General features: G+C 40.8%; 2 protein-coding genes across 3 annotated transcripts; one reads left to right on the top strand and one right to left on the bottom strand.

The window, feature by feature from the left end:
- Positions 1-4,570: 4,570 nt before the first annotated feature.
- LOC111260676 (uncharacterized) lies at positions 4,571-16,117 on the top strand. 2 transcript variants are annotated; one of them, XM_022833603.2, is made up of 5 exons: positions 4,571-5,735; positions 6,275-6,989; positions 11,319-11,438; positions 14,800-14,855; positions 15,895-16,117. In XM_022833603.2, exons 2-5 carry the CDS (start codon positions 6,315-6,317, stop codon positions 16,019-16,021), a joined length of 978 nt encoding a protein of 325 aa, XP_022689338.1. In that variant the 5' UTR covers positions 4,571-5,735; positions 6,275-6,314; the 3' UTR covers positions 16,022-16,117. The 2 variants fall into 2 exon arrangements, with proteins under 2 accessions (XP_022689338.1, XP_022689336.1); XM_022833601.2 differs by having other exon boundaries at positions 4,760-5,735; positions 5,893-6,989.
- Positions 16,118-16,469: 352 nt separating this feature from the next.
- Positions 16,470-23,515, bottom strand: LOC111260675 (17-beta-hydroxysteroid dehydrogenase type 6). Its single transcript, XM_022833600.2, has 10 exons — positions 22,752-23,515; positions 20,550-20,744; positions 20,112-20,186; positions 19,401-19,469; positions 19,119-19,203; positions 18,648-18,759; positions 18,250-18,320; positions 17,873-18,005; positions 17,345-17,495; positions 16,470-17,198 (listed from the first exon to the last, which is right to left on the bottom strand). Exons 2-10 carry the CDS (start codon positions 20,742-20,744, stop codon positions 16,995-16,997), a joined length of 1,095 nt encoding a protein of 364 aa, XP_022689335.1. The 5' UTR covers positions 22,752-23,515; the 3' UTR covers positions 16,470-16,994.
- Positions 23,516-23,834: the final 319 nt, after the last annotated feature.

The following is a 23,834-nucleotide window of genomic DNA, read 5'->3' as shown; positions in this document are numbered from 1 at the left end:
AAAGAGGAATCAAACTAAAATCAAAGACGGTATAAAATACGTACAAGATCCACTTGTATCTTAGTAAACAGAAAGAGTCAATCAATACGCTCCATTCCTGCTTGGTTTCAGCTATCGACAAAAATCGTACATACCCAAGTAGTCTTATATTTATAGTTTGTGTTGCATAAGGTATTACCATCGTCCACGAGTATGGTTGTGCGTCAAAGAAAAACTTCCGAGCAGCTAATTTCCCCGAAGATTAGTTGCGACGGTGGCCTCCCTTTTGTCCTATTGTTGGCTACTCCCCTTTTAACACAAAGGCACTATTCAGTAATGGGGCGCTCGAAATGTAATGGTCGTAACCAGAACGTCGTATTCTGATTCATCAGAACACAACGACATTTTTGCTAAAGTAGCTATTTGTCTTTCTTTTTTGCTCTCTCTCAGTTTAAATGTAGCGGTGGCACAACTAAAGTTAAATTCTGTTTTGCTTGGATCCACGACCCAATCTGCAATGAATGGCTCTCGTAAGCTTTTTTCGTCACCACCGAGGCAGCGCAGTGGATCTTTTTGTATGTAATCCCCGAGGGTCCACAGACGTTCAAAGCATTGTAGTCTGCCTACTAGCCCCTTTGCTGGCCTGATTTAGCTTCGTTTAGTTTATGTGACTTAATCCGCCCACGTAAATGATTAAAATCTAGGGGGTAGGGTAGGGTAGGCAGGCGACAAAACAGCCAACGGTTGCATTGGCTCACTGTGACACTCATTGTGTAATCTTACCTCGTGATGGGTGCCTACTGTCTACGTGGCAGCGTTGTCCATATAGCTAGCTATCGTTTTACGCAGTGGTCACGCGTCGGAAAGCGCTGATCTCGACATAGAGGAGTGCCCTCCTAGTTACTCAGCTAACAGAAGGTGGATTCATTCAGCCACTTGTTAAGCGTCCTGCGACAGAGGATCTACTGCCGCAACAGCCTATATTTAGCCTGTCTGTACGATGCGTTTCACTTTATGATGCTTGTGACACTATAACAGAGGCCAATAGCGTCATTTGATTGTTCCGTATCTGTTGTCCGTGCGCTTTTTTGTTTTTTTTTTTCCCACTCAAAAATCGATGCGGCGTGTCTCAAGTTGGCCTTTAGCATTAGGGACAAGAACAAGGATCTATTAAAGCTTTTTCTGAAGTTTTGAATCCTAAATTAAATTTTAACCAGAACGGTTAGTATCGGATAGTTTCCCCATTGAGAGCATAAGGCAGACATCGAGAAAATTCTTTGCAGACAGCTTAAAATAGAACTAAATAATAAATAATAACATAAACGCACCTATTTAGATTTGATGTAATCTCAGTTTAGCGATATTTGGCATCAGCCCTGGAGCGTGTGACGATGGTCATGCCAAACGGAAGAATCAATAGACAGTAGCTAACAACGCTGTCCGCATTGCCTTCAACGGGATGCCCGAGCCGCTCTTGAATTAAATTAAGCCGATTAGCATCGCTGCCCTTAAGGAGATAGGCAACTTTAAGGTTCACTTGGGAATACAAGTTACCATTTCTGTTTTGCTATATATATATATATATATATAAGGTACGTTATATATATAAAGTGCATAGCCTGTTTTTATCATAGTTTACATTTATCATCATAAGCGAGAATACAGGGCGGCTTGTGTACCTAGGCACATCATAGGATGCTAATTACGGCAGGAAGCAGGCGTATTTCGTCTAGAAAGAAGCTATAACGATTAGTGCTATTGGTGTTCTGTCGGGTCAACGAGAGTTTTCGAGAATCCCTTCTGATCCCGTAAATTAATTTTGCAGATTGTAAAAAAAAAGTCCAATTGCTGCCGTTCTGCGCGAAATTCGGTAATCATCAAACGAAGAACTTAAATGAAATGACGAAGATTGCAACGTACCGTTCGTAGGTGGCCTTCGACAGGTCGAATGCCAGCTGAATATTTTGTAATATTATTTCTATAGTGCGGCACTATTATATATTTCGTAACAAACAATGTTGTTACCCCTAACAAACTCTGGATGTTAAGCACTAGCAATTCGATTGGGGAAATTAAAAGAACTTCCGTGCCCATTGGAGGTCTGCCAACAAGCACAATGCTTATTATCGACTTCGTGTTGGTATCTGCAATCTTCGAATAAATAATGGCGACGTCTTTATTTAATAAACTTGTATTATGCATTAGATGTACTGCAGCACCGCTTAGCATCTATCTCTAGCTAATCTTCATCTGTTTACCAGACCTCGAACCTTGGCCCCTTCTATTAAATCATGCCGGACATTTTCGTAGCTTCTAAATGTTGTAGAATAATGCTTTAGTGAACGAACTTTATTAACACTTACGCGTCGAATGGACGTTCACGTAGACCAGTTGCGTGAAGTACGGTGTGAGGATTCAGTTCTTCAATGCTCGTTTATCACAGCTGTAATACTTAAAGTAAATTGATCGTAACTAGCAGTGGTGGCAGAAGAACTGTTCATGGAACACCATGATGCCTCAGAAAAATTGGGACCTGTAACTAGCCGTGGTTGAATGTTTTGCCTCCTATTATTCATTGAACCTCAGAGAGGCAGGCACACCGAAGACTCCAACACTGTACATATCCCTTTATTAGGAGCAACGTCGAAGAGATTCTTTTTACAGATAACGGCTATAAACCTTTAAAATCGAGCTGACTCTCAGTCGAATACAATCCTGAAGACTAACATGTATTCGAAGGTTATGATAAATAATTAGGCGATTGTTAAAGCAGTAAGCTAGCATTGGTTATGTAGTAGTGAAATAAGTCTCTTTCTTGGATTATTCACAGCTTGAAAAATAAATATGTCCGCGGTAAGCCTTGATTGCATTTTTTATGTATCACTTCAGCCAGTATCTCAGCGTCTTCACCCGCTCCGTACACAGGCTGCTAGAACAGTGTGGCCTAACTCTGAAAGTAGCTTCAAGCTATGGATAACGTCTCAATTACTGGGTTTTTCATCCGATTATTCGAATCTCATTTATTTATAATAAGGACACATAAAAATTACTGCCTTAAATGCACCGTGAAACACGGACTCGGCTAGATTTCGCATTCGAGTCTTCGCCAGCCACCCACTGTAATAATAGCATCTTCGACGCAGCCTCTACCTATTTTCCTTTTATCACGTCCGCCTGCCAGAAAACCTGCCTTTTGTATTCTCCATCCGCCGGTACACGTCAAATTTGATAACTGATTACTTTTAACGTGTGGTACTTAACCAAACATGAATACCTCACCCTTCCTGACTTATCCATCAGTTCCGCAGAGTTCTTCGCGATTAACGTTCATCCTCAGTAATCAAATGAAGCTAGTGGTATCGTAGGATTAAAATGGCGAAACAGAATTCCTGTTATTGCGCATTAGTAAACATACGCATCGTATCGTTGATCTATACTGAAGTTCATTTCGTTTGTATTTAACGTATAATATCCGGAACTACGATCTTAAAAAGTAAATTTTACAAACACCCAACAACAGCGGCTACATTAGCCTGAAGGACGCAGATCATCTTCGCCATTTCGTTTTAACCTCACCTAAAAGACGGTTGGCCGTTATTCCGTGATCTGATCCCGGTTGCAGCCGTTGTTGGCGATGCAGATGGCTAGCTGGTTGTATCACTTAACAATAACAACAACGACTACGTCCCTAAGGGTTGTTGCCAAGTGTGGGCTGTTGGCTAGCAAAAAATCCTTGACATTTCTCTACTGCTAACTAATACAATAACGATAAACGGCAGGAGCATCAACATCTCGTCACTACAGGCATGACAACTTCAAAGCTCAACACACTTCGGGACAGTGCCGACCGCCCATATCGTCTGCATAACAATATTAAAACACACGATGATGAAAGTTGTCCAGGAGCGTTTGTGCCAGTCGCGACCCGATCGTCCAGGGTCGTGGTAGAAAAAAATAGTGCTAGGCTATTTCGTCTGCGTGATTATCTGAACTACGATCGCAGTACGCGATGATTGTGTATGTCACCATCTTGACCTTGTTGACATGTTCGTACCAAGGCGATTTTGTCTGTGGAGCAGGCGAGCACATCTATCAGGCTGCTGCTGCCGCCGCCGCCGCCCCTGCTGAAACAATTGCAGCAACTATAGTAAGACCAGCCTCAAATAACCGTTCCAAGTACGACCACGTACGATGACTTGTACCATACGTTAATAAATAAATAATACATAAAATGACTCACAAGTAGACTTGCCGTTACGCGGGAAAATCTCCAGTAACCAGCTGTATTATCGCGGAATTTGATCTGATATGATACCTTGTACCATTGGTCTATGAACTTTAACTGAAACGGCGAATACACTCCAGATAGACTCGTTAGCTATTGGCGGCAATCTGTGGTCTGAGAGTCGCAGCGAATGAAACGATACCGTAGAATCACACGTATTCTACAAAAATGGCATCCCTAATCAGGCAGCCATTTCGGAGGAGTGCCATAATGGTTATATTGTATCGATATATTTAACAGTTGCCCTACTATGGATGCTTGTAGTGGTGACATTGACAAAACGGAAATAATTCCAGTTTGACCAAAGACGTCCAGTGCAGCTTCAATAAACAACCAGTAGCGATAGTTCGGAACAGCCCAAGCCCAAGATCGCTACGGGAACAGCCTACCATTGACCAAGTGGCTTTTCGCCTTTACTCCAGCCTGATCTGCTTTTGTTTGAAGTTAGTGATACACGTTGTCGTCTGCTCGTCTCTATCTCTCTTTTCCACTTTAGTCCATAGAAATGCATAGACTTGATTGTGCGATCTTCTCCCATTCACAAGCCCAGTTGTGGCCGTTTGGCTCGACCAACCACAGATTCAGCTTCGTTGAATCGTTTTCGTTGTGAACGATGTCCGTCGGCCGCTGTGCTAACGGCTCGTATTGGCGGTGGCAGCACGACACTAACTATGTGTTGACTCCAGCCTATTTCGCCAGGACAAAAGGCCGGATGCCCTTTGATATGGCCGTGCTCACACTGTTATAGACGAACCATGACAGCAGCCCCGACGACAACGACAACAATAACAACAAAACGTGTGACACACTGCTGCTTCAGAAGTGTGACTGGGCCCTGGACGTTGTAGAACGGGAGTCACCGTAACAGACAAACTACGAGGGCCTCCTGTTGCCGCAGCTGCGCATGCTGTTGGCGGAGACTCTGCCTATAGTGAATAGTCATCATACTCATCATAGCAGGCATCGCTGCAACTTCACTTGGGATTGAAGTGGCGATTTACGTCTGTAGCGGCCCGTACAGCTGAAACTACTGTAAGGATCACAAACAGCTGCGACTACTCTGCGCTAGGAGGTGAACGAGTCGCATTGGAGGAGCAGCACTCTCTCCGGTCACTATAGCCGCCTCTCCTGTCGGAGGCTAGAAGTAACATCCAAAATGACGCGAGTTTCGACACGGGTTGACGTTAGCGCGACGGAGGTGCTTCAGTACAGCGTTGGTGAGTGGTTCCGCGTCAGCGTGCGATGGTCGCTCAGAAGGAGCGTAAATTTCGTGTAGTTCAGCACAAAATTTTCTAAAGTGTACTGCTACGGCTATTGCTATAGCCGTTACTGGTGCAGGTGGAATCCGTCGCTCAATGCGTTGGGATGCTGGTAGTCTTGTAGCTACAAGTTCTTCTGTTTATCACAGGCGCAGCAGCAGCTATCGAGAACTCCATAAGGATGTTTTGTATTGTACGATGACCTCGATAGTGTAAGTATGAGATAGTACGATTTGATATTATAGAGGTACAAAACAATAGTACGTTTGCTGATTTCAGCATTGACACACGGCGTGCGCTTAGTGCCTTTGGTTTTGTGGATGATGATGGTGTTGGTTGTGATTGACTAGGAAATATGATTTTCTGTAGGCAAAGAAGATTTCAATGGTGATGGTAGTAAAGACGATTGCGAAGACGCAGCCGACGAATAACTGTACAGAAAGTAACTACATTCGATTGCCACCCAAATCGGATTATTTGATTACGGCTATATGAAGAAACAGCCTACGTACGAAACATTGATAAAGGAGTAATTTTACAAGTGGACGTCTGAAGTCGGTTGTGACGCCTATTAAATAACATGGGGTAATAATAAATGTGAACTGTAGCTGTTCTTGCCACGCCCAAATGTCGTTTCATACTTTGCAGTACTAAGAACTTGCTGTAGATGTTTGACGCGTGCTTGAATACACGTGTAAACAGCAAAACCAATAGGACAAACCTACTAAGTCGTCCTAAACCTATTGACCAGGTACTTATACGATAGGGACACGTAACAAAGCACCGGGTAAATGTACTCGAATCGCTCATTTGAAATACCGCGGTGCTCGGCGGGTCCTTCGAGACATACGGTGGCCACACCTAGAACTTCCCGCAAGTTCTACGATGCTGTCACCACACCGCTGGACATCTCGCAGAGTTCACTAGATATTCACGATATGCATCATGGGCTACATCAACATCATATAAGCCATCTCGGACATTCGACGATGGTTGGCATCCAAGGCCTAGCTCCACCAACCCCGGTTTTCTCAAGTAAACTCCATGATGACAGGCGACACCGTCGGCTCGGGGTGGCCCTAGGTGGCGTCTGTGTTTTCGTCGGTGTGGCGCTCGCATCGTGGGCGCTTCATCACTTCGTCGTGGAGAGTACGCATACGCTTGTGTCACAGCTATATCTCATCGCCAATACCAATCGAAACTTCCGTGTGATGCCCGCCTGTATTCTGTTCCTGTCATTACTGACCATCGTGAACGGGTGTTTGGCGTTCTCCCGAAAACTATTGGTTCGCTTTGTGCATTTTGTGCTTTCACTCGGATTAATCGGTGCGCTGGTATTTATTGCAATCGCTGCAAAGAGGGCTGAACCACAGGTTGGGGAGTTCTATCGGAGCAACGCCATGCGACAGCTTCACGATGACTATGGGATCGTCCCTGAAGTAACGCATAGTCTTGACTACATACAGGTGTGTACAAAATTCGTCATCGGTTTTGATATATATGGTCACTTATACATTAGGTCTGGATTGGGTGAATTTGCTGTCTTTGTCTCATGTTTTTTGTACAGTGTCAAGAAGCACCAACTTGGCCCTCTCTCGAATTACCTATCTTATCCATACTGTAAATTATGTTTACAATGGTTAAAAGAAGCTGCGCGGTAAACTTATGACTAAAATTTTGACTATTTGTAGAATAAGCACTGAGCTCTCGCGAGAAGATAAATGCGGAAGCTCTACTTGCGAGTCTGATGCCTCACCCACATTGGTATGCCGAAACTCAATATTCATAGCACATAATACCCGATGGCTTCGCCCGTTTTTCCTCTAATCGATATAACTAGTCAGATTTGTTGATGATTTTAGACCCAGTTTAAAAGGAACCATTGTAGCTTAAATAAATGTGCCAACAGTTACCGCTTTACAGTTTGCTAGTCCCGCCTAACCCGATATACGTTTACAGTTACCTCATCGATCGGTTAACGCTACACCTGGCATAACGATAGTCTTTGCAGTTATTTAGTGATAATAAATATTACGCCGCAGATTCTGTTGTCTCGTTGCAGGTATCTCCATACGATGATTGATAATCTCGTTTCATTACCGCAGATCCGCTAGCGTACCTATATTACGTATATGATATTGAACAATGGTTACTCCAATTGTACCTGCGAGCCGCACACACACAAGAACACCATGAAACTTTATTTAACCCCGAATATTTTGCCAATTCTAGCTATTGTTGCTCTCTCATTGGAAAGCCGTTCTAATTTTGCCGCGCTTCGCGTTATGGTTCCATTTTATGCTTTAGGATTGTTTCGAATACGGGCAGAAGCTTGTTAGGATTGCGTTGAGATTTAAACGATTGAGACATTTGCGGCCGATAAAAAAGCAATTTTTCGATACATCTTCGACACCGTAACCCTATTCTCTCATTGAAGCTCGTTAGTAATAACGATTCCGATATACTTTATCAGTTATGAGAATATTTAGGCATACATTACTAATATACCGCTAAATCTTCAATATATGAAAAATAGATTTATATTTTGCCAAAAGATTTCTCCAACATTTCAAAGAGCTATCGATTTGGTCCTAAATAAACCTCTCCTAATTAGTTTACGTTTTATGGTACAAAGAAACTTCCCAGGAAGAAAGCATTGATCCAATCAAAAAACGTGAGTTGTGTGCCAAGATGGTTTGTACTTCATTAACGATGAAGCATTTCCGATAATCAACCGATTCGATTGATGAGAGAAAGAAACTACCTGCAGAAACGCACTTATCTAATCTAGTATTACAATTAATAATAACTAACCATATTTTATAAATTATTTTTGCAAAACTTATCATCATTTATTTTTATCGTTTCTTTTTATATCATCTATATATTGCAAAATTACAAACATTTTCTATAAAATCAATTTCCAATAACCATATTTTCAATGCAAATCTTTAGATTAAATTACCAATCAGTATGGGAGAAAAAGGTTCTGTTCTGAAGAAAATCTCCATTTTAATTAGTTCGATCTCACTCGCAGGTTATCTCGCAGAAGATCAGCCTAATTGCGACAACGCTGCGAGATCGATTTAGGCCTGATAGATAACGTTTAGGCTTTTCGATAAGGGCCAAATACATTAAGAGCCGGAAGCCTATGCACGATGTATGTAGCCGACCATGTACATTAAATATGCTATTATTCAATTAAACTTTCATTGCGAATAATCATTACGTTAGAACGTTTTAGAAAGTTCAGTAAAAGTGTAGTGGAATTTTCTTACCTCGTTTATTTGAAAATGAAAAAAAATATTCTTTGAACAAAGTATCCACAAAACAAAACCTGCCATTTCGGGACCATTTAACGTGATTGGCCATCGAAAAGAAAAACCCTATCGCACCCAAGCGGAACTATGTGCAGGCACAATGGGCATCGTGTACCGGACGTTGTCTCATTCTCTTCATGTTATAGCTGTGAAATTTCATTGACGAAAGTGAGCTATTGAATTGGAGTGTGTTCTTGTTTGACTTCTATCCCGGAAGAATCTAATGCACATATATAGATGGTGTTATCTAATGGCAGGCAAAATATCATCTATGCTCATTTGTTTTGTAATGAAGAAGACGTTGACGACTTGAATCTATGTTAGAAGCTGTTTATTAGACTATTCCTGAGAAGCACGAACGAGGACCACGTAACCCGCGAATTTCCACTGTCAGTCATTGTACCCTCAACTGATGATCCTTGAAAAGAGTAGTGGACGAAATGATAACACACATACTGGAATGGCCGAGCAGCACAAGGTTTGTTTGTGAATCAACGAACTTCTAGTATAATACAGATTTGTGCTCCTTCACTGGACCTCTCCATGAGGAAGGCCCGCAAAACGTGGTTTCGCAGTGTGAATTTAAGTTAGTATTCTCAGCTTCTTGATCACTACATCATAAACTGTTTTAGCTGTCTGCATTTGTCCAACAGTCTCCTTTATGTAAATAAGGGTGGTTTTCAACAATATAAGATCGAAAGGCAGTTAAGTACCAGCAGAACTGTCGATGCCCTAACATATTAGACCATCGTTAGCATGAATATACTTCTCAGTTATGCGTAGTCTAGCCTTTTGGGGGCGAGACTTTTTTTGCTTACTCACTGTATACCTGACAATGAAAAGGATACCGACCTTTCTATAAACACTAGCTTTCTGATACGCCCATGATTCTCTGGACGTCCTTCAATGGTTTTATGGACAAGTTTTCTGGTTATACCTGTGAGTGAATATGACAGATGTGTCAGTCACGATGTTGGAGTAGAGCGCGCTAGCTGATATCATTCACTAGAACATCTACTTGTAATTTCTGAAGATATGCTGGGTGGTGGCCAACGTTACCCAGTCGACATCCTGAACGCGTTCAGCCATATTTGCTAACAGACAAACATACGAGCGAAAACAAGCGAGAAAAAGGAAAAAACATATTTGAGAGGGAAAGGCCAAGTTGAGCGAAAATGTTTTTTTTTCATTGACTATTATAGCTAGTTACCCAGATCTTTCTATTATAGTTGAACGAATGGATCTACTTCTAATTGGCACATTTTAGGTTCTTAGGTATAGGCGTTGCGTTCTCGTGATAGCACGATGGTGACGTGTTTGTCTACTTGGCTTAGGGATATCTGATGGTCTGGGCACGAATCGGGGCCTAAATACAATACGCTTATGATAGAAGCCGGCTGTCTGAAGCAATGTCTGGCTCGAAACATTTACATAGGTAAAAACGTTATGGTACTGGATAGCTGGAAGCGACATCATAATCTGGCACCTTCGAGAATGATCTACCACTAACTTATAGATTATTACTTACATTAAACACCTGTTGGGCAAATAGCACAAGAAAGCAGTGACTAATTACACATGTAACACTGTAATACGAAGCAAACAAAGGGACGAAGCCAATGGACTTCCTAAGATGTTCACAGGGTTGTTTATCATTGTTTCCGTAACTTTTGTAGCTTGACTAAACAAGAAAAAAAAGCCCGACGGAAGACACAGAGGTTGAATGAGGGTGAGATGAAGAGAGTTTAAAGCTCCCTGTTTTTTAAATGATTTTATATTTAATTAACCTTCTCATTAATACATTCTATAAGACGCTTGCAATGCGCCGTAGGGCTCGTGAATGCTATAATTTTTTTGCCCCATCTAAAGAAATTGTTGAAAATGCTACGCTATTTTATTTTTGAGACTTCTCTAAATTAGTAAATATGAAGTCTGTATTTTATAGGTATAACATAAAGAGACTCGTGTGATTTGCCATAAAAACATTTTTGTCTGTTTGTAACATAACCCATTTACTAACATTGTAACAAAGTCCTGAAAATACTGACTTTATAAAGATTGCCTATGCTTACTAATTTAGAAGTCTCAAAAATAAAATAGCGTAGCATTTTCAACAATTTCTTTAGATGGGGCAAAAAAATTATAGCATTCACGAATTATTGTATGTTATTGTTGTATGAATCTATTGTTCAGTTCACACAAACTGCGACGTCTGCCTTACATGAATGCCCTAGTCAAGATCCGATTTGGTATTAATGTATATGTAAAAAAAAAACCGTTTTTGTGCCAATATGTTCTGTATATCTATACAAGCGTTAGAAGGCTGTACCTGTAAAATTAGTAGAAAGGAAAAAGTTCTACATGTTCATCGCCTAGATCGTTCGTTTCACACGATGGATAAGCAGAGCTTGCGACTCGCTGGATAGCGCGCAATATTTCAACCCTACACTTGTTTCTTTTCTGAATTTGCGATAGGTTCGATTTCGCTGCTGCGGTTTTTATTCTCCACAGGACTTCGACCGCTCACAATGGAAGCGCCGTGGCCTTAATGGACGCAACGACCTGCCAAAAACCTGCTACGAACTCCGCAATCAGGTTGGGCTTTTTCTACCTTTTTTCGGTTTAAAATCTAAATTACTCAAACTATGAGATTACCCTTTAGCTGATCCCGGCTGTTTGGTTTTGTGGCATTGACAGTTAGTCTGCCTCACTGTCGTCTCAATGGGCAAGTCGCGCTGTTATCTCAAGTGCCATAGCTAAGGTTGATCGTTGATGATATCCTATATATTATCATGGGCAATCAAGATGGCCGCCATGCACAGTTTCTTCATCCATCCTATGTTACCAAACTGAAAGTGTGTTTGGGTGCTAATAATTTAGTCATTCTAGCAGGGCGTTAGATTTACAAATGGGGACTGATGTAATTTTTTTGTTTGGCACAAATTCACAATCACTCATATTTTATCTCGGGAACTTTCCGCGAGCTTACAATCAATAAAAGCGCTGCACCATTTTGGATTATTTCTTTAAGATAATTGTACATATCGATCGCTAGATATAACGATTATTGACCTTTACATATAGGTGTTATTATATACTAGATATTTATGGCAGCCCTAATAGCCGTACCGATTGGAGGAGAAATATAATATGAGTTTAGATGGATGCGAGCATCGATCTTAACGATCGAACCTGGAGCTATATCGGTTACCGATCTCGTCAGTTGGGACAAATGGCTGGATTTTGTACATCTAACATATATTGTACAGAAGTTCAACAGGAGTAGGTTTAACATATAGATATCTTCCAACATTACTATTAAGTTTATTCTTAGTAATAAACAAATTCAAATAACGTTTCTCGTTTGCTACTACCTGGACTTCGTCAATCGTAGATGAACGTTAGCTTCGGGTTCTAAATAGGCAATCACATTAGGTCGGTTGCTACTGAGAAGCATGGAGCGTATAATAGTAGCAATATATTTATTTCTATATCTTGTTCGTGCGATACAGATAAAACGTTTGTCCCGGTCGACAATCCTGATCAGTTTTATGTTCAGTATCTTAGAGTCGGTTCGGATCAATGAGACTCGAACATCCAACCCATGTTTGCAGTCAGTTATCGTGTTTAGCCCACTCTGCCGTGGTGAAAATAACGTAGAACTGCTATCCTCAATTGTTTAAATGTATTCCTCAAACTAAGATTTATTTAGTTTATTTAATATTATTAGAATATTTAATTGACTTTATAGTTGCCCTCAAGCGAGACTACTGATTTACGTTTTATTGTGTTGTAATAATGTATAGCAACAAATGTTTGTCTGCGGCAATCTGTGTTCGCTCATAATTTCAGCTATTAAGGGCCACACGAACATTAAAAAGATATAATAGGCCCAAGCCAAATAAATGCAATGTACCCTCAAAGCTCTCATATATGGCGATGCCTCTTATACATAACACGAGATGCATCTCAATTGTATTTTCTGAGTATCCTTATGAAATTGTAGTTCTACCGAATGTACAAGATGCAGAGTCACAGAAATTATGCCTTGTTTCGGGAAAACGAGGCTTATTATCGTATTATATCTTATTAAGTATTCACCGTAGATGGTGTTCGGTGAAGGTCAGCAAAGCTACGGCCGCACACGCTATTGAAGTTCAGTCTACCTTTTCTATTCAATACTGTGAACCATTGTCATAATGACTGAAATATCATAGTCACGCCGTATCTCGCATTTGTTGGAATAAAGTTGATAATGTAATTTAGCAATAGTGCTATCATATCGATCCATTTTGTCATCGTTGGACCGCAAACTCGGTCAACGGTTTTGCTGTTCGCCTAATCGGCAAAATAAGACCAAGACGAAATCTATCATCGCAGGGCTCTGTGGATCTTTCTCGCAACAATGATCGTCTATTGGCTTCAATCTGTCCTGATCGAACTATCAACGAACGGTCGGTATTTGTTATATTACTTTTGTTGGTAACAGTACAGGCGGTACAAACTTCATCAAATGAGTGACGTAGGTGGTGGGAAGTGACGCAGCGGTCTACGTTCGAACCAAAGAAAGCAACATTTTATCGTCCTGGGAGCAGCCGTGTGATCTTAGCGGCTATCACAGGCATCATCGCCAATAGCCTCGGCTTCCATAGCTTGGCTGAAGCCGAGATCAGAGTTTGCACGAAGATGGCTTACATCGATATCACTGCTCTACAAATATAAAATCGCAAAAAACATTCTGTAACAGCAATTCATGTATATTGACACACGTACCTTATACGTCCGTACGATGGATCGCCTCGGCATCTGGCACCATATACAGCGAACCGAATGACGTAATATATAATCGAATCACCGCCAAAAGCGTTCTCAGATTTGAACATGGAATGTTTCTATGTAGCTTTGACTTTGTAAGATGAATGTTACGTTATTTCCGCGTCTCGACCTGAGTGGACCCAACCCATCAAAGCCCTGACCTTACCTTGCCTTAGCAAAATGGGTGGCTTTCGATGATTCTTGTATGACCGCTACCTGCCTGGCGGCGACCTAATAATCCGAAGTCCTGGAAAGAACCATTTGAATTTGTTTGTACCGGCCGAGAGATTGGCGGGCCGAGTCATACACACATGACTACCCATAACTTCGGACCTTCCTGTATACATCGGATAGGCTACAACAAGAAGATAGTGGATGCACTTCCTATTAAGCTCATATACGATATAGGATGCATGCGACACGTCCGTGAAGATAGCACGACCCGCATGCGCTTCAAAAAAGCTGACCAGGGTTTTGACTGATAAGCGTTTGAAAGAAACACGTCGTATGTGAATACGTCTTACTTTACATTGGAAGCTCACACTGACTGGAAGGTACTCTGACACTGACTGGAAGGTACATAGCTAATAGTGACGAATTGTTTTTTTTACATAAGGGTAGATTTATATGAATTCAATCTCTAGCAGGCAAAATATAAGTGAAATTTTCAGTGTTCTACCGATAAAATAAGCGGACTTAAAAAGTAACATTTCAGATAATATAGGAGAAAGGCTGATATGTAATAAGAATTACGAATATAAGTAACAATAATCCAATGGTTTCTACTCGGTCAAGTGGTCATCTTCAATGCTTATATCCAACGGTAAAAAGCGATCCTTGCAACAACTGAGTCGAATCGAAAATAAAGTAAAATGCCATCTTTATAATATGTTCCTCCTTTGGCATGATGATTCGAAAATTGTGACCTAAAAGAGAATTCGTTAGCTGCAAACGTACATCGCATCAGTAGCCTCTTCCTTACGTTATTATTATAGACAAAGCTCTACTGGCGTTAGCTTGCAATGTTCACAATTTAAATAGTCGAAGAGTAGGAGTATTTCCTCAATATGTTTCCTTTCCTGTTCATTATGTAAGTGCTCCTTTGCAAACGTTAACGCACTTTCGTTTTTCTGTATTCCAGGACATCGATGACGCTGCCCTGAATCCGGTCGTTGCTAATAGCTCGTCAATACATAGGTAAACATCTCACACCTCACATTCATTCTGCCGTCGCTATACCATTCGGTGGTGGCTCAAACTACCACAGTGACATTGTGGCAGAACGGCCATGTCTACGCAAAAACATCCAAAACGCGTTTCACACCGTCAGGTGCACCCTGATCTCTTCGTTCAATCATATTTAGCTTTCGCAGCGAACTTCTCTAAAATATATTGCTTACATCTTCCAAACGCTCCCCTGTCGGGTTTCGGTAAAAAGCTTAACGGTACTTGGGCAGTAATGATTCTCAGCAGCTTTGGGGTGACCTCGTCAGAATGGTAAGGTCATTAGTATATGCGATACCAGTGCCCAAATGATGATTTCACTAGAAGACGATAACTAGTCGCATGGCAATACAAAAAAACGGCCGGCTACCTGCTCTGTTTTGAAAAGTCACTTACAAAAAAAACCAATCCCAACAATATCAGATATGTATAACATTATAGATCGGGAAAGTTTTGCTAGAGGCAACAAATTCAACTAATCGACCAGTGATAGACTGCGCATGGTGGAGTGGTTATTGCCACTAACGCTATAAATCATGTTGCAGTATCAGGATTAAATAGGAAGCACGTATTTCCTGTCAAGTTTGCACCTCCATGTTGGCTTTCGTTTCGAAAGTCGTAGTAGCCACGATTGATTCCTATGATGTACCCGGATAGAATAAAGTCATTATAGATTGAGGATACAAGCTATTTGGTGCATGCACCAGCTAAAACTGTAAGTTATTATGGCTCTACAGAATTCAGGCTATGAGTCGTTATATTTTTATTGCTTAGACATTATACGAAGTTTTTACGTTTAAATCGCTCGCATTTTAACGTTTTTTGCCTTGTCCTTACACTGAGCAGCTAAGTAGCACGAAGTTATGGTTCTAAAAGTTGCAGTTATGCTTTTACTATCTGTACCTTTTGGTGTCATAGTTTTTTGCCCTAGCGTTATTAGAACCCAAAAAAAGCAGGTCGCATTTTTTTAATCCTAATATGCCAATTAGATACGAACTATTTATCCTTTCAGACAAGGCTGTTTGAATTCGGTTAACGAATACTTGACCTGGGACAATTGGGAGATTGTTGCAGTATTATGCGGAACAACTCTGGTTATCGCCGGAAGTGTGTTTATTTCATGTAAATATGTACGCTAATAGAGAAAATAACGGTTTGCGTTTTCTATGTATCCTACTAAAATTGAGCTGAATAATAAAGGTAACGGTCATGGTTATCTTACAACCTAATAAAAATCGCATTTTTTTCTTAATTTAATACAAGCTGTAAGCAATCACCGATAAAAAAACATGTACCTAAATCTGATTCAAGTTAAGTTGACAATGAGCCCATAGTGATTTACCTTATAACGTAAAAATCTATATAGTGAACTTTGTTACCACCAATCGAAAATGAATTAACAATAATAAAGCATTTAAGCTAGTTTTTCTTTTAATGTTACCAGTCAACGTATTTGAGTCGTGCGTTGTGACCGACCTGCATTGCGTCTGCCCAATGTACTTTTCTCACGTTTTTTTCTGAAATTTCAGCGTTTTACAATGACTTATTCTTAGCCGAAAATGTAAGCGAAGCGATGATCGACCCAAATACGTTTTAATCTGTAATTTATTAAAATAAAGTATGACACAACATAGTATGTCGAAGCTCTAACTTCACCGCCCGGTACAATTATTCGTTTGCTTAGGCAAAGCATCTTTCACCGAATAAAACTGGTACGAAATACGGTCTACCCATGAATATATCTAACATCCACACGAGTTCTTTTACCCTATTACTTTGTTCAGTAGATCTGTATCACACTCAATAATATTCAGTTTCTTGGGACCAAGTATCACACATGGTTGAGTTCCAACAGTAGAAAGCTACCCAGTTCGTACCTCGTACGCTCAACATACTTAGCATAAATGAGATTGCACTGCGCTTGGCAACGAAAATACCTGAGACGTTTACAAACATATGAATATATGCTCAATTGTTCAACTTCTTGAGTTGGTAAGGTCCCGTTTAATAACTGAGTTTTGCCTGATAGAGTATTAATGAATGAGGTACATTGCTCAGCAAGGCACCCCCTATATTAGTTAGCTACAAAGTGGCTCTCTCCTCTGAAGCCGCTTAACCTTGCTTTTTAGAATTTCTACGAAAAGCAACGAATTCATTTGGTTGTGCAATGTGATTGATTATTTCATCCTGCAGGGCCGGGGGTGCAATCAGGGCTAGGCGCCAGAAAAGACCCCGCACCCAACCGTCGGGGTGGTAAGCGTATTTCGGATGTTGGGCAGTTACAGCTTCCACAAAATCGTCGAGAACCTCGTCCACCTAACAGAGAATGCACACAGATTTGAAATAAAAGACAACTTCTGTTACGGTTCTTCAACAGTTTGTTATTTACACAAAAAAAAACCTATTCAAGCAGATCTCTGCTTCGCTTTTGGCAGCAATCGAATAAAGTGGTGCCTGCTTACCTGAGTTCGTCCCTCGTTAAGGTGGGCACTGAGGTATTCGGTCTCTTTCCTGAAATATGTTTCTCCATAGTCTTTCCTAATGGATTCGGGGGTTTGGTTCCAGGCTTTGCGCATCATCTCGATAAGAAGGGTATGATCCGTTAAATTCGTTCTGTGAAGTTTGGTAAAACAAAGGCCAAACCATTTTGCTAGTTTTCGTTATCCCCGCAGTTTGGCAATGGATACATAGTCGGGAGATAATGTCTTCGCAGTGACAACATCTTTACTTACTCAAAAAGATAACGCTTGAAATGGTCTAAGTTAGAAGTCGGCCACAGACAGGCATACCTGGATTTTCCCCAAGAGCCACCCGACAGCCAACTAAGACAGCGCGAAATATCAGCGTTGGACGCCAAACTCCAGATGTTTAAGAGTAGGATTTACTCATAGTGCTTAGAGAAGTCAGGCACAACTAAACAATAATTTCAAAAAAAATAATGCTGATGTTGGAATTCCAAGGAAATTTCCTCTCTTATAAGGCGAACTCACTTGTAGACGTTGGGTTCCATAGAAATGCACTTGACCCCAAACTTCTTCATCTCACGTCGGAGACCATCGACGAAGTAGCGGGCTGCCGCTTTCGACATGCAGTACGGCACAGCAGGGGGAATAGCGTAATGACCTGCAATGCGATATTATATCCAGCAAATTGCTTAAGTAACGCTGTTCGCTGTAGGAGAAAATGCTCACTTCTGCAACAAGGAACCCATGAGGCAATAATGAATTATTTTCACATCGTACAGAACAGCGGGTCATGGAAAACCTCAAAGTCAGAACTCGACAATACAAGAAACGTTTCTTTACTTTGTGAGCATTGGTTTCAAAGAATCGTCGATATATTATTTGAGCCATTAACAGGACTGTACCCCACAGAGAAGTCGTGCAGATAACTCGACCCTTACTGCGTCGTAACAAAGGCAAAAACGGGCGAATAGACCTGCAAAGTAGAAACATGAAAGCAAGCCATTCATCAATGAGGTGATCGAAAACGTAGTAAAATAACTTTGAACTTTACTCACTTGAGAAATAATTGACTTTCGCCAACTGAAACGTTTGCTAATCGCTTTGCCAATTTTTGCAAAAAATCTGCAAATTTTGGCATTCGGATTACTAGTTTTTATGAAAAAGCCTAGATGCTGATAGTTTGTGTAATAAAAACTACAACAGAGATTAATATTAGAGCGAATATTGATCGAATATTTGTTTGTCAACAACGTACTCAAATTTAAAGCAATGTTTAGAAAATAGCTGCAATAGAACGCACCTGACAAGTCCAATAACGTTGATGTCAAAAGTTCTTGTCAGCCAGTCAAGATTTCCCCATTCTAGTTCGCCCGCGTAGCACACGCCTGCATTACCAACCACCGCCCATAGTTCTGTAAAAGTACGTGCATTAGCTTTACGTAGAGTGTAACAATAACAAGTAAATGATGAAAAGCGTAGAGTTTGAACGGCCATATATCGCTAAGCTTCATTATGTATCTTTTTTTAGAACGCAGTCTAACGCATAGTTGGCGGGAGGCTGAATTTTGGATAAGCAGTTTGACGCAAAACAGTCGATTATTCGAACTATTAATAATAACGCACTCCGTTTGTGTCATCTTGCGTAGTAGACTAGGCATTATATAATACGAATATTAAATAAGTAACATGGCCTGCTTCTAGGTGGGGATACAAGATGCGGCTTTAAGCAACTTAAATTTCCTTTTTATCAAAATGATAATCATGTACTTACTTCTGTTCTTCAATGACTTCGTAATCGTCTCAAATGCGGCATCAACAGACTCGTCTTTCGTTACATCTAACGGAAGAATCGTTACCTGAACAAGGTAGTGTATGGAGCAAGTGTGTGAGCATTAACAAGCTATTTTAAAATGGCATATTTAGTGACTAAAATGGAAATACTCATTATCTAATGGAAACATAATATTTTAACCACTCTGTTTCATCAACGAAAGTGAACTGCCACACTTTCGCTACGAAGGAAGGTTAAAAGATACGTATTTGCAAATCTCACCTCATTTGACGTCTCGGACTTCAGCTTGGCGGCGCCCTCGCCATCTGGATATAGGCATCCGGCAAACACCTGAAAGATTCCATTAAGGATAAAAATAATAAGACGCTGAAATTCCAGTAACAATACGTTTCCTTTAAATTATGCAATGGTTGACCAATAAACATCAACATTCTTAAGCAGACACATAATTTCCACCCCGGTTCTTATGATAAAACGTCAGTGCCTGGTGTTCAATGGTGTACATTTGAGCATTTTTTAATAGACACTACTTCCTTGGAACTTTCTGCGCGGAAATGACAAACATTGTAGCATTGATGTAGCATGCCTCACATAATAATGAAATAGTACTCTTCGCTTATATACTTCGTACAAATAGCGTCGCTGTCAATATTAACGGGAAGACGGTGAAATCATTAATATTAACCGTTGAAAGCAATAAAATCACCGATGGCGAAACTAAAACACTATCTTTTAATGATTTCAACACACTAATTCTGAACACTCACCAATAAGGCTATTATAGCATGATTTACTGCTCTTAGACATTCGTCACTACCCCAAGACTATCCAAGCGCACAAAAGGCAAACATCAAAAGTTAACAAAGATAAAAAAATAAACACAAGGAGTGGTCAACGGTATTTTAAAAAATCTACCTTCTATAATTGACAGTATGCCCTTGCTAATGGAAACGGGGTATGCCTCTTACTCACGCGATAGCCAAGTTTATCAAGACGCTTCACAAGACCGTAGCCAAATCCGGAATCGCATCCGGTAATGAAGATCGCCTGAAACGTGATGACAAAAACACATCCAAACGCGAAAGACGCAAAGATATTCAAACACGTCCTATACGCGGAAAAATAGTCAAGACGACAAAAAGCACAAACATTTAGGAGACAATATTCTGTTTTCGTAAAACTTCGGAAGATACCACCGGTCATCATCTGAACTTCCATCTTCCCTGTTGTGTTGTTCACTTTGTGTAGTAACATAGCAGGGAAGCACGGCAGGGTAGACCACCCTAAATCTCACTGATACCTTGACAACTCGGCAAATATTTTTCCAGCTTACACTGCTCACACGGCTAGGCGCGGTGCTTTATAATGAAGACATACCTAAAGATTGCTTAGTTTTTTTAAAAGGTTTACCTTATCGATGGAGCTAACTGGTGTTTTCCCCGTTTGACGATTGTATTCCGTTGTGATTCTGCGAGCGACCATGGAAAGCAGACATATAGCTCCAGCAAGCTGTACGGAAATCCATGCATAAGGCAAAAATAGGACAGCCACACATAGGCCTCCAAAAATTGACGCATACAGCTTGACTTGATTTTCCACAGCCATCTGGGGGATGGTACCGAGGCACGCCCGATGCGAGGGTAATATAGTATTAATATATCAAAACATTTAAGGTATATAACTTCGTTACACTTTTTCTTGTAAATTTAAACTTGGAAGAACTGTTTCAGTAAATTTATTGTTTTCACCTTACCATGGCATGAGTTGCGCGCTATGAGCTTTAACAACTGTTCTTCGCTTAAGCAGTATCGTGAGTACTATTTCTTATACTGTGTGATCAATCGTGGATCGTTATTTGTTTTAAAAATATAAACTGCAGATATTGTTAATGTAATCCCATGTTAAACTAACTAAAATTTAACGTTTCCTAAAACGACGTTCCGTCTTAGAGCTACTTCGGTGAGGATTTAAACGTTCATAGGAACATGTTCGTCAAGGCAAACCGAAAGAAAGAAGTCTAGGAAAAAAAAAAGACATTCCTGAAGATATTTAGCTTTGGTTACTGGCGTGACGTCATGGGCAATTTTAATTTTCTTCCTCTGCTTTTCTGTGTCTAAATGTACGTTGGAGCTAGACAGAGAAAAATAAGCCAAAAAGTTTTCCTGAAACTTTCTTTGAAGGTTATTTTTTTTTCAAGAACAACACATTTTCACAAAGTTCTCCGGAACGGTATGTCATGCTCTTCTTGAAACTAGATGATTCGAAGAACTCGCTCACACAACGATCACAATATGGAATAAAAGGTAAACAAAAAGCTACTTTACAAAAAACAGTAAGAACTTTGTGATATTATCTATATTTCTGTAATAATATATTCTAATTCTGGATGTAAACTATCGAAATGACTGGTGATCGACAATTAATGCGTTTTGCCTATATCATCAATAAGATTTAGGCAAATGTAATTTGTAAATTTGACTTAAAAGTCAGATCTTAAATCGAGGCGTTTGGATTTGACTGTGCTACCTGCTTCAAGAAAGCGTGCCGTCCCCTCGAATTAGATATTTTACGATGAACAAGACGCCGGGAACATCGGTAAAATTTCGCGTGATAACTAGACTCAGTCTCTAGACAACAAATTTGCTCGACGTGGTCAAAATATAGAATACATTATTAATATGAATCGTAGATATCGATCTGTTTTTTGAAGCTCAAAGCTGCGTATTAATGATTTAGTAGGACTGTGTGGCGTGAATGATATTAATTAATTAAAATAACTGCAATCTTGTTTCCCTTCATTTCTTACTTCATTTACAAACAATAAATTGACAATTGGCAATGACGAAGCCCTATTGTATTCCAATTTGTGACACGTTTCCGTTACTTTATTAACGAACCATGGTTCACGTTGACAAAAATCATTATACCGTATCAACGCTAAAATTTGCCTCTGTCGATTAGGAAAACGGTGAAGCTCCACTATGGATCACCAAGATTTAGTGCCGTAAGAACAAGTTCGTAATATATGTTTTCTTCTAATAACAATATATTCCAACAAAAGCTAATCTGATCAACTCGATAGAGAGTCTCGTAAGTTGCTCATTTTAGTTAAGCATTCTATGAATAATTCTGTGAGCCACATTGGACACTAAAAGGCCGTTGTTTTACCATACGGCCTGCTCATTCCTTAGAAATAGCCTTACGTTCTCGGTAAATCACACTACCTTCTTAGCGGTATTGTCAAATCAGAGAAAAACGAGCATCTAACAAGCCGGTTTTACTATGTTAGACAGTTACTGTCGGACTACTATAACAGATTCACGTGCAATCTAGCTATTATTTAATGCCTTGCTAAGCAGCATGTTTCCATTCACGCATTCACGTATGAACGAGAACATTATAGGGGGACATCAGTTGAATTATGGACCAAGCGTCTGGCAGTAGTCCCCGTACAAAGAGACAACTTGGACCTGCCAGCCGCTCACTGTTAGCCTCTATTGTGTTGTTGTCGTTATCGCTCGCAAGCTGTTCATCGCATAAACTACAAACAAATGCTACCCGATAGAAAACAAGCTTCAGTTAATCCACTCATTGGCTAGCTAGCTCTCCTACCTTGCTTGAATATTTCGGCGTGGATGACGAGAAGTTAACACAATATTCGGCGTACTAAGCGCCTGCTCAAATCGCAGTGTATTCCGTAGCTGCCGCTGTTTCTCTTAGTTGTCAAATGGCGGTAAACGATAGCCACGTCTTCTTCGGCAAAAGTCTTCAGGGTTGTTCCTTTCTTTAAGCGTTAGGAATACGGATAAACCATGGCCATCACGTCACACATATAGTTGCGAATAGTGTCAGTATGCAATGGATGTCGAGATAATAGAATCAACGGGACTGAGGCATACGCATGCACACACAGAAAGCTAGCTCGCTGTTTCCTGGAGCAAAATTGCGGCACTGTTTCAATACCAGCATCAGTACTAGCAGCACTGGGGCTGTCGCCGTGGCAAAAGCGACGTGAGCAATAGCTCCTTAATCGTAGTGATTCGTTACTACCTTTCGGCTTCGATAGCAATGCAGGTCAGCCAATGGACGGACGATCCAACGAGCACGATCGATGCAGAAGCGGTCTAATCAAGGAACGAGGCAATTCAGAACCAACAGGCAAAACTAAACAGCACCAGCGACAACAACACTAGAGAATTACGGAGAAATAACCTACGGCGAAGCTGCTCTTTTCACAGATCTTCACGTTTACGTCGGCCATAACTGGCGCAGATCCCGTAGTTGCCTCGTTTGCGAAAAATAATACCACTGTGGCAGCAACCAACCCAGTCCGCTGCGAGGGACACCAGGAGAATTTCTTGATGGGCCTACGCGTCGACGCGGAAAGGGCGTGCAGTCCGACAATGACGCTAGGTTTTCAGTCAGTTCTGCTGAAGCGGCTAGACGTTAGCCAGACCCGCCCGGACGGTACAAACTACGCCGTAGCTAAAGCGATGTAGGAATACGGAGCCAGAATGGCAGTCGGATAAAGACTGGATCGCGAGGCTTCTAATGCGCCTTCCGTTGGTTAAGCCATTTTAGTTATTCTAGAATCAATACTATGTAACCTACGCATGTATATATACATTTTAATGATGTTCCGACGAAACGGTGCTCTGGATCCATGGCGAGAGGAGCGTTGCTAACGATGCCCTT

This window comes from Varroa jacobsoni, unplaced genomic scaffold (genome assembly GCF_002532875.2).
Source record: "Varroa jacobsoni isolate VJ856 unplaced genomic scaffold, vjacob_1.0 scaffold_466, whole genome shotgun sequence".
NCBI lineage: Eukaryota > Metazoa > Arthropoda > Arachnida > Mesostigmata > Varroidae > Varroa > Varroa jacobsoni.
The sequence above is the reverse complement of the archived record's forward strand: the minus strand, read 5'-3'. Positions and strand labels throughout refer to the sequence as shown.

Bases quoted from the DNA above. Each gene is read 5' to 3' on its own strand.
- LOC111260676 (XM_022833603.2), top strand. From the start codon at position 6,315: ATGTACTCGAATCGCTCATTTGAAATACCGCGGTGCTCGGCGGGTCCT. The intron at 11,439-14,799 runs GTTGGGCTTTTT...TCTGTATTCCAG, and splicing joins GCTACGAACTCCGCAATCAG to GACATCGATGACGCTGCCCT. The intron at 14,856-15,894 runs GTAAACATCTCA...TTATCCTTTCAG, and splicing joins AATAGCTCGTCAATACATAG to ACAAGGCTGTTTGAATTCGG.
- LOC111260675 (XM_022833600.2), bottom strand. From the start codon at position 20,744: ATGGCTGTGGAAAATCAAGTCAAGCTGTATGCGTCAATTTTTGGAGGC. The intron at 20,187-20,549 runs GTAAACCTTTTA...ATCACGTTTCAG, and splicing joins CAGTTAGCTCCATCGATAAG to GCGATCTTCATTACCGGATG. The intron at 18,760-19,118 runs GTAAGTACATGA...GTACTTTTACAG, and splicing joins GAAGTCATTGAAGAACAGAA to AACTATGGGCGGTGGTTGGT.